At 37.3% G+C, this 11,188-nt stretch overlaps 1 protein-coding gene across 2 annotated transcripts; it reads right to left on the reverse strand.

Moving 5' to 3' along the window:
• Positions 1–2,646: 2,646 nt before the first annotated feature.
• On the reverse strand, positions 2,647–10,903 carry GNPDA2 (glucosamine-6-phosphate deaminase 2). 2 transcript variants are annotated; one of them, XM_068403788.1, is made up of 8 exons: positions 10,779–10,903; positions 10,335–10,576; positions 9,030–9,193; positions 8,622–8,723; positions 7,925–8,107; positions 7,414–7,598; positions 7,144–7,318; positions 2,647–3,689 (listed from the first exon to the last, which is right to left on the reverse strand). In XM_068403788.1, the coding sequence occupies exons 3-8, from the start codon at positions 9,151–9,153 to the stop codon at positions 3,631–3,633; spliced, it is 828 nt and encodes a 275-aa protein (XP_068259889.1). In that variant the 5' UTR covers positions 9,154–9,193; positions 10,335–10,576; positions 10,779–10,903; the 3' UTR covers positions 2,647–3,630. The 2 variants fall into 2 exon arrangements, with proteins under 2 accessions (XP_068259889.1, XP_068259890.1); XM_068403789.1 differs by lacking the exon at positions 9,030–9,193.
• Positions 10,904–11,188: the final 285 nt, after the last annotated feature.

The raw sequence follows: 11,188 nt of genomic DNA on the forward strand, positions 1-11,188 counted from the left end.
CCCCCTCCTCCCCTAAATAAACCTAAAAGAGAGAAAGTACTGGCTCTGTACCAAGGAATAAGGCAGAAGCTAAAGGTAAGCTAGAGATTATCCAAGTAGCAAATTTTTCATAAAGTTGCCAACTCTGACACATCAAATATATGTTACCTAATTAAATGAAAGTTACATGCATGGATAAAGCTGCCTTGAGAATGAGATGAGAACAACTCCGTCTTTTAGCCTTATTATAGTCAGCTGAAGCAGAAAAAACACAGATTTGTAGTCTAATTCTGAGAGGACTTGTACATAATGTCAGTTTTGAGAGCAAAGACTTTAAATGAACTGGTTAGTACTGTTACTCTTAGAACAGTAAATGAAGTATTAGTTTTTGACACAAAATGACCTGATTCTCTCTAGTCACATACTTTTTTTTTTTCTTTTTTCCCCCTTCTCCTTTGAAACATGCTTCAAAATCGTACTGAGAAAAAGGAGAATAAAATGCTAAAGTAGACGTGCCAGGCTAAGTTAGAATTTACTTATTTACCTAACAACCAATACCTTAAAGACTTCCTGAACTTGCAAATGCTTGCTTTGCCATTTAGATTTTAACAATGGACTGCAGGGTAACAAGTAAAGCTTAACATAACTTACAGGGTTGACTTATTTTTAGCAGTTGACAAGTTTGGAAGGTACTGTTATTTGAAGAATTGGTATTTCATAGGAAAGTAATTGTAAGTATCTTAAGGACTAAAATGATAGAAACAGTGTATTAGTATTAAAAAAATGAAGTCATGAATTTACAGAGCCTAGAGTAGCATTCTACAGCCAGTAGAATTCATAACTTCTTAGAAAAAAGTTTGACATCAGAAGCTAATTGGAGAACAACTGAAGACTATTAATGCAGAGAGCTTACTCTTACAGTCTTAGACCCACTCCAACAAGTACAGGTACTGTTGTACCAATATTTAAACTGGCCTGTGTTTCACAGAAGTTACAATGGTTATGAAGGGAGAAGAGACACTAATTTTGTGGTCTCCCAGGTCTTGAGAGAACACCACAAAGGGCTTTAGTTGGTGAGGTTGGCAAGAGAGACAGAAGATGGAAAGGTGCTCCGGAATAAAGAACAAAGATAAGGAGTTGCAAAGAAGAAAAGCTTTTAGAAGTAGAGGGATAGAAAAGCTATGGATTTCCACTCAGGCTTGAACCTAAATGCTATTGTTTCCTCAATAGAATTCCCAATTTTGCCACAAGATAGATCATGATCATTAAGATAAAAACATTCTTGAATTCCTTTAATAGTAATCTAAATTCAAGATTATTTTTAGTCTGACACTTTTTGTAACACAAGTGTTTATTTTATAGTCTTTACTTAGCTGTCAAGACTAAGAATGGCAAGCCTAACTGCATTGTGGGTCACATGCTACATGTAACAGCATTCTCCTGAAGCAGAGTCTTTTAAACTTTTCCCTCTAATGCTGCATTATGCTTCATAAATGCAAGGGCAAAAGTTGAGTCTTAAACCTGAAACCCTGTTTCAAATCTGTGCTTGTTCAATCTACTGTTAACCAAAACAGTAGGCCTGGCTTCCTACATTTCTTGGGACAGACTCCTCCATCCTTTTGTAATTTCATAGAATCATAGAACAGTCTAGCTTTGAAGGGATGTTGAAAGACCATCTGGTCCAACACTTTATGGGAAAGGTGAGGCTAGCTGTCATTATCTAGCACCCTGTCCAGTTGCATCTTGAAAACCTCCAGCAGTGGGGACTCTACCACATCTCTGGTGAGGTGGTTCTAGTGAATGATTGTTCTTAGTATAAAAAAATTTCTTCTGTTGTGATGAAACCTTTCCAAGTGTAACTTATACCTGTTGCCCCTTGCTTTCTCCATGTGGCTCCCTGTGAAAAGAGAGCCTCCATCCTCTTCATAGTCACCCTTTAAATACTGGAAGACTGGGATGAACTGCAATGAGGTCCCCCCAAGCCTTCTCTTCTCCAGGGAGAAAAGACCAAACTCCTCATAGAGCAGGTTCTCCAGCACTTTGATCATCTTTAGCAGTCCCTGCTTTGGACACTTTCCAGTATGTCCCTGTCCTTCTTGAATTGTGGGGACCAGAACTGGACACAGTACTCCAGGTGGAGCCTGACAAGCACCGAGTGGGATGATCACATCTCTATCTCTGCCAGTAATGCCTCTGTAGATGTAGCTCAGCATCTGATTTGCCTTTGTTCCTGCAGCAGCACCCTGCTGACTCATGTTCAGCTTGTTGTCCACCAGGTCCCCTTCAGCAAGGCTACTGAAAGCCTGGGCTCTTCGGTTATTCCATCACAGGGATTTATTATTTCATGATAAGTGTGGCCTATGGGCCCCGTATTCTCAACTGTAAAACAGGATTAGTGTGGTTTGTAATAAAGGCTACTTGCCTCTAATCTATCGAGGTGAAAAGTTAAATTGTTGAAGTTATGTTTTGTTGCGTTTTCTCCCAGTGAGTATTTTACACAAGGGCGTGCTCCACCACGCGCCCCCTCCCCCCCCCCCAAAAAAAAAAAGTCTAAATCAATAAACTCTTAACTTCCTTCTTAGGTAGAAGAAGGCACAAAACTCCTAACCTTTCCAGGAAAGGCTGAAGTATTTATTGATGTCAGAATTTATATTAGAAACAAAACAATTTTGAAATTATAGATTTATATTTTACTTATATTCAAAGTAGGAAATAACATTCCTTGAAACAGCTCAATGTTTGTAATGATACAATGAGAGGTAACTATTGCAAAGTGATTAACAGTTGACTTTAAATGATCATGTATTAAACTTGCAGACATTATATTTCTGTAATTTAACCTCTTTTCAGGCATTTAACAGTAACATCACTGGTACAATTAAACAGGTACCTCCTAGAAGGAACATTTAGATTTTTCCTTATGTATAAAGCTCAATTACCAAAAATATAAAAATCCTAACATAATTTGAAATACATGAGAGGAAAAAGTGCTGTGGCAGAAGTTTAATATTTTTATCTGTGGAATAAGTTACAACTTTCAAGAATTTGGTGCATTTTTAGGCACTGTTTTTGTATTTTTATTTGCCTGAATTGTACAGCAGGACTTGAGATGCCCAGAAACTGTTTAAGATAAATTTAAGGCAACCAAGTGCAAAAGCTCAGTGTACATTAGATGTATGTAAACAGAACATTTCATAGTAGAAATTGTACAACTATTACAAGTCCATAGTATCGACAAAGGCCAAAACCATTCTGCCTAGAGACACAAATGCAAAGTAGTTACACTAATCAAGCCAAAAATTCCTGGAAATAAAATATCATTTTCTCTAACACAAGGCAGATGCATTACATTGCTGTGCTAGAATAAGTGCTCTGCTTCTTCCCTCCCTACATAACATGCAGTCTCCCACAGGTTTGTTCTGTTACATTTAATTATGTACCAGCCAACAACAGAGCTCCAAATGTTAAAGCAAAAAGCACAACACAGCAAAAAGATGGAATGTGAATGTATAGATATTGGACCTTTTAAAAAATACAGTACCAAGGATTCCCCATTTTAAACAGTTTTCAGCATATTGCATAGCAGTGAACTCATCTGCTACCTAAAACTGTTGCTGGTGACCCACATGGAGTTCCTCTTCAATTCTTCTTTCAGTTTTCTTTCATACTGTACAGTGGGTCCACAAGCTTATTGTGCACATGCATTAAACCTTGGGGGAAAAGCAACAATGCCAGCTTTACATTAGTTATACTTTTTCAACATGTCTTTCTATCCACATTTTTATTTGGAGTTTGCTTCAAAGTATAGATTTTACATAGTTCACTGAAGAGAATAACAATGGCTATTTAAAGTACTTTAAAAACAGAATTTAAAGACAGCATATATATTCCTGTATCACTTGAATACTATTGACATCTTCAGCATAAAGTGAGCAGGGATGAGAGCTCTCTGATAACAGACCTGTCAAAAAGTAGATCTGGAGTACTTCCAAATGAATTGAACACATGAGATCCACCCATCCTTCCTTTCTATTAAAAACTGTGTAACAGCAACGTAAAATTCCCTCATACCACAGTTTTCATAAAAATCAGATGTACACGTACTGATACTCCTACAAGCTTGAATTGCAATGTTCTAGCATTGCAGTATTACTGTCTTTGTAATTAATAGTGTACTTGTGGTCCTAGACAGGCAAAACCAAAATAAAAGTATCCAGACTGTTAATGCAGATTCAGAACTTAAGTAGGTTCAACTGTTTTCTGTTCTAGTTGGGCTTTTTTTTGGTCATATACAAGTCATCCATAGCTGCGATTAGGGGAGCATTTTTTTTCCTATTCAGATACTTTAATTTTGGAAAATGCTGAAGAGAAGAGCAATTAAAAAAAAAAAAAAAAAAAGGTGCTGCTTGCTTTACTTTGTTTTAACTTAGAAAAAAATGTTACCTACATCTAGGTCTGTATGACATTCAGTTACTGGTATGTTTTTAACCTCATTTCACCTTAAGGATTAATAACAGTAACTGATCAGTGTCCACAGTCTGCAAAGTAAAAGTCCATTTTAGCAGCAAACTAAATATTAACTTCTAAAATTACAAATTTAAGTAATATGCAACATTAAAAGTAGAGAAATTTTCTTATAAACCATGAAAGAAGTCTGACAATAGTGTACATTTTAGTGATTATCTATAGCAAAGAATATTCGAATACCTTTGCTACATGATGCATCTGGTGGCAAACCTAGTGTCACTGTAGCAACATGAGATTTAATAACTATACAATCTGAGGTCATTACTGCAGGTGACACAACAAAAGGCATTTTATGCAGCATCTATTTCTAATCAAGGTGTGATTATTTAATATAAAATGCAGCTGTTACTATTTCCTTCTCCACTTAGTGACACATTCAGCCATACTAAACAGCCAACACACCTCTAACTGACTCAAGAATTCAGCTCATTTTGTCTCTAGAGGTAATGACTTAACTTCAGGTATTTGTGCAAAAAAATAAAAAAAAACACACCACCTTAGAAGGCAACATAACTAAAGAAAACAGTTTCTTAGATTTAACGAAGGATAACTATTGGGTTGATGTACATGAGAAAGATCAAGTCAGTAATATTTTTCAGGAGTTTAACAGTGAGTGAGAAAATATTAAGTATACATTTGATACAAAACCCATTTGTACTGAAAGAGTAACAGCTGCACACGCTACTCAAACTAGAACCATGTTTTGAACTCTAAAGCATTCCACTTCCTACCAGTGTTTTTCTCTTATAAAAAAAGGGAAATAATTACCCACTTCCTAGAGGCATGAAAAATGCTTACGAAGTATTGCCTCTGCCATATTTAAATCCTGTGAAATTGTTTCAGGAAAACCAGTTAGAAACAAAAGCTTTTTTTAAAGATATGCAGAATCCTTACTTGATAGATGCCAAAACAGTTATTTCAAAGGAAAATCTCACTGTATATTCAAGTATGCTTTGAATAAACAGATTTCTGCATACAGTTTTAAGAAAAGCATGCACAAGTATGGAAAAACTATCCTGAATTAACTTATCTGCAGACTAATTAATAAATTCAAAATTAATTTGCTGCTTCATTCTGCAAGAAAGTTACCTTTCCCTTTTCCAATAAGAACACTTAAGTACACTTGATAATTTCAGCCTCTAATAGGTTTTTCAGAAAGTTAGAAAAAAGTGAAGAGGAGTAAGATTTATCCTAGCTACCAGCCAATGTGGTACTTGATTATCCAAAAAAATGGAAGTTTCATATAGTACCTTGAGATTGTTTTAAATGGCGAAAAACTGCAGTAAATAGCTGCTGTAATTAGCAGTTGTTAAGAACTACTGAGCTTCCTAAGAAGTCTAACCTGAAGATCAAGATTCAGAAATAATTCCAAATTTGACCCATATTGATTTCTCCTCCATCTTAAAAGGGGAAAATCTCACTGATCTAAGAATAGGTAAAATTAAGCAAGTTTAAAGTAAACAATCTTTTTCAGACTTCTATTGCTCTGTATTACAGGGTAGTTAAATACAGTATGACACAACAGCACACATTCATATACTGTAGCCCTTGATTTTTTAAAGCAATGTTCAGTGTCATTCATACCTAGTAATTCTAGGTTTATATCTTTCCCAACCAAAGCATTTGTTTATATGAAATACAGGATAGTTTTAAATTTATCCAAGCAGTTAAAGAAGTTTGTCTTTGAAAACAACAGTAAGTACTATCTAGCAGTGTGATACAGGTAAAAGACTAACACACACACAATACATAGCAAAGAACAGCATACTGAAAAAATCCGAAGTTAACAAGTTGGCTACAAATGATACCAGCATAAAAATCACATTAATGCCAGAATTGCAATCCAATACATATATGGACACTGGTGATACAATGCTCTAAAAAAATAATTTCATAAGTTACAACCTTGATCTCAGATGCCTTAACTACTACAAGTATCCATGCTACTGAGAAAGAGGAGCGATTTACAAGATTGTATTTGCTGTGCTAATACAGTTAGGAGAAAAATACTTTTCTCAGCTTCTACAGTCTCAGTGAAACAGAACTGACATCTAGGAACTTTCAATGACTATCAAAAATCCCAACTTTAAGCTTACCTCAGTATACCTACTACAAATATGAAAAGCACAGTAAAAGGCTGCAATGTATTAAACCAGAATAGATTGTTATGCTAATTGCACTGTATGGAAAAAATGTCCTCAGGTGGCCTCAAAGTCTGTATCACAGGTTTCAAGTTTACTAGACAGCACATTACAGCACAGAGCAAAAGCAGCATGAAAAATATATCAGGATTAATAAGTGTATCAAGCTTTTTTTAAGTGAAGCTTTCCAGTATATTTAAGATTGGTATTCTGGAACACCAGGCTGCTGCTGTTTTACATACAGTTGAAGATTACTAAACTATCATTTCAAATTGGAAGCAAAGGAAATACTTTTCCAAAGTTGATTGGTCAGGAATGTAAGGAACACAAGTTATGCCTGCTAGCACTTTTCTGTTCACAAGAAATAAGTTAATATTTAGTATTCCGAATATATAATATTATACATTAGCTACTGTAAAGTGTTGGAAGGCTTAGACATAAGCCCATATAATGTAATTTTCTTTTTAATATGTGTAACTTCTGATTCAGTGCTCACCTTTAAAGTACTTCACAGTTTTAACTCTTAGTTCTAAAGTAGCATCTTCATCACACACGAAGATAGTACGAGGGTGTTGCTGGAAAGCAGAAACTGTCCACATATGATTGACTCCTTCTTCAATTGCTTTGTACAATGCAAAAGCCTTATGTGCACCTGTTATAAGAATCATCACCTGCAAAACAAAGGTCTCTTTACGTTCAATCCCAGTATCAATACCAACTAGTCTTGAAAACAGACACATGCAACTAGAACTAAATGAGTTCTTACTTCTCTAGCATCCATCACTGTACCCACACCAACTGTTAGCGCCATAGTTGGTACTTTAGATAAGTCTCCATCAAAGTATTTAGCATTTGCCAAAATGGTGTCCATTGCTAAAGTCTTTAATCTTGTTCTTGAAGACAAACTTGATCCGGGTTCATTGAATGCAATGTGGCCATCTGGACCAATGCCTTTTCAAAGTTAAAAAAAGGAAATCATTCCAGACCTGTGAGTCAACAAATATCCTCAAACATTGTAAATTAATAAAGAACTTTTAGGACTCGTTCTTTCCTTTTGGTTCCCCATTTTCAATAAGAAGCATTCAAAACTTACTTGAAATCAAGTTATTAGAAACTTGGACACCAACCATTCTGTTTTAGTATTCATACCGATTCTTTGTTAGTCCAGAACTTCCACCACAATTGAAAAAACTGAGTTTAGCTAAGTTAAAAAATAGTGATTAAAGAGTCAGTGTATTTGTTTGAATCATAACTAGCCACAGAGTATTTGCTCATACCTCCAACAAACAGATCAATCCCCCCTGCTTCTTCAATTTTCTTTTCAAATGCATCACATTCTGCCTGTAAGTCTGAAGCATTCCCATCAAGGATATGAGCATTATTTGGATCTATGTCAATATGTTTAAAGAAGTTATTCCACATATAGGAATGATAGCTCTCTGGATGATTTCTGGGAAGTCCTGAAATAATTTAGAATGAAATTAACATATCACAAGATTTAAACAAACAGCCTTAATTCTAGTCAGTGTGTAACCAATGTAGGGCATGCAAGGCAAACCTAAGTTAAGTCAGATAGAGCAGTATCTGAAATTATATTGAGAAGAAAGATTTCCTGTTGGCATGCACAAGGTAAATGGTTTACAGTCCCTTCACATACATCTTATCACAAAGAGTGTAAAGTCTTCAAAAGAAATGCAGTCACAATATTACATGAAAAATATTACGTGACAATATACTTTCTACAGAAGTATTGTGAAGAACTGAATTTAGCCCAGGATCCACCTGTTTATTATTTGCATTTTTGTGGATAAAGGAATAGAGAAAAATGCTTAAGATGAGCCCATGGACAGAGGTATAACATAGGAGTATAAACATACTAGACTGACCTTGTGCTTTGTCAAAAGTATTTAACGGTGTTAGTAATGGAAAACAATTATCAGTATAGTGCTCTCTCAAATAATTAGCATATCTTACCTACATATTCATCCATGTTGAAAGTCTTTACATATTTGAAAGAGAGATCTCCATTCTTGTGATATTCTATCAGCTTTTTGTAGCATCCCAAAGGCGTACTCCCTGTAAATAAAGTTTTTCTACTGTTCTACGTATCTGCACATTTTCAGTGTATTTATATCTCCTTGTAGTCAATTTTTACTGCAATGCTTTCCAACATAAAAGAAATCTGTTATTTCTCATTTAGTATTTCTCAGCTTCTTAAACTTTATCACAACTTTTTACACAAATCATATCCATATTTAAAAAGAAATATGTTGAAGTATTACCAAAAATATATGAATGTTCTTTTAAATACTGTATCTGTTAGCAATGACACAAACATAGTTCTACGTTTAGTCATTTACATAGGCTCTGCATAAAACTTGCCTGTTGGTAGACCAAGGGTGAAATATCTTCCTTGACTTGGCTTGAATTGGATAATACGATTACAGATGTATTTTGCTGCCCATTCACTAGCCTGATCATAATCTTCAAGAATTACTAGCCTCATTATGGCAGTGAGGAACTTCTAAGATAAAATAAACTTAAACCTGGAGAAAATGTCAAAATTTAAAAATAAGCACCATATAAATAGTGGTAAAACTCTTAGATTATAGAAGAGAGAAAAAAATGACCTTTTATACTGATGACATATAGTGCTAAATAAAGGATATTTTACTTGCATAAGCATATTGTACTCTTGCAGTCCTAGTTCAAGCTGGACTGTTGGATAATGAAAAGAAAAGCTACAGAATTCAAGTGACAGATTACAATCAAAATATTTATTAAAATTCACAGACTAATTTAAAACAATTTGTAAGAAAAAGCTAACAAAATGAGAACAAACCATTCTGAACTTCAATTTTTTAATTAGTTGTTACTGTTAGAAACGAGGAAATACTCTGCTTGAAGGCAAACAAATAAGTAAACAAACACTGAGATTAACTCCTGTTTCTTATGACCAGCTGAACGCCTAAAATTTAAAAAACAAGGCACAGAATAACCCCATGCTTCTATATTCAAAATACATAATTGGAAGTAAACAATTAAAAACTCCTTTCACTCCCACTCTAGCTTCATAACAATGCTTCAGTAAGCTTATTAATCAGCAAAAAATGTTAAAGCATTACAGATATTTGAAATCTTTACAATTCACAGGAAAAAATACCTATGAGGTCACATTTTTTCTTTTCAACATAACTTTAAACAGAAGTTAGTCATTCTTTATAGGCTCTGATTTTGAGTACAACTATATCAAGATGAAAATCTAGAATAAAAGTTTGGCTGTGAAAAGTACATAAGCATCTCTTGCATTTAGCTAAAACTCATTTTTCCATGAGTTTCTGCTTAAGAGAGTCAGGTAATTATCAGAAAGACTGAGGTTCTTTAGCCAGTTTGCAATGTATTACTCTTCTCTTCCCAGGTCTGAGTGTGCTTGGCATTAGCCAGAAAACAACATAGCTGTCAGAAGCCTAAGGCCAACTAAGTGCCGAACCACCACAAGCACACACTACTCTTAGTTGACCCAAAATGACAGGCCAGTTTTAGAAGAAATATGAATTAAACTACAACAGTCCTTAACAGGGTAACATCCGTTCTTCACACTAAAGGAGGTAGGAAATGAACACCACCTGTTGCTCACTATGCTGCTTCCTCTCGCCAGACACTAAAACCGTGACAAGTCAAGCTCACCTTTGTACGGGAAATGCTATTCCACGGGTACCGAAAAGGTTAACGCACTTCCTCAAGGAGGACAGAAAAACAGGCCACCAGAAGGAGATCCCGCAGCTTCAGGGCGGCCTCATAAAACTTTAACGACTCTACCCAGAGGACGTGGTGATGCTCTCCAAGAGACAGAGGGGCGACTCGCCCACAGGCACCAGAACGACCGCGGATTTTCGGCTGGGGGCACTTTTTGGGGGAGGCTGGTGAATCTACACGGTTAGAGGAAGAAACCTACTGCCGGACCGTCTCCACCCCGTCAGCGCCGCGCTCTCCCGGCCCTCAGGCAGCCCTGGGCCCCGAGGCCTCCTCCCACCCACCGCCCAGGGGCCTGCGGGTACCGCCGCACCCCACACGGCGCCCGGGACCAGCCTCACCCCGCCAACGAGCCCGACCCTGCCCGGCCCCGCTCACCCCCAGCAGTCACAAGCAGAACCAGGACAGCGCAGACCGGCGCTGGGAGGGAGGAAGCGGGGGCACCGCCACCCCCGGAGCGCCCCGCGGCACCGGCCCCGCCACCTCCCACGGAACCCGGCACCAACCCGGAAACAGCGGCCGGGGACCGGAAATGGCCCGCGGGTGGGCGGTGCTGCGCATGCGCGGGGGCGGTGGCCTCCTAGAGGCGGGTGTTTCGGGACAGCAGAACCGTGCCCTGGGAAGGCGGTGAGGGGGTTTTCCCTCTTCTCCACTCCTGGCGCCCGTTCAGGGGTAGGGCATGAGCCAAGAAGGTGCCTGCCCTCAGAGGAGGCTCTAGGAAGCTGCCTGTGGGTAGAGGCTGCAGAGAAAGTAGTGACCTGCTTCATAGACTAAACTAGAGTAGGGCA

Source organism: Nyctibius grandis, chromosome 6 (assembly GCF_013368605.1).
Source record: "Nyctibius grandis isolate bNycGra1 chromosome 6, bNycGra1.pri, whole genome shotgun sequence".
Taxonomy (NCBI): domain Eukaryota; kingdom Metazoa; phylum Chordata; class Aves; order Nyctibiiformes; family Nyctibiidae; genus Nyctibius; species Nyctibius grandis.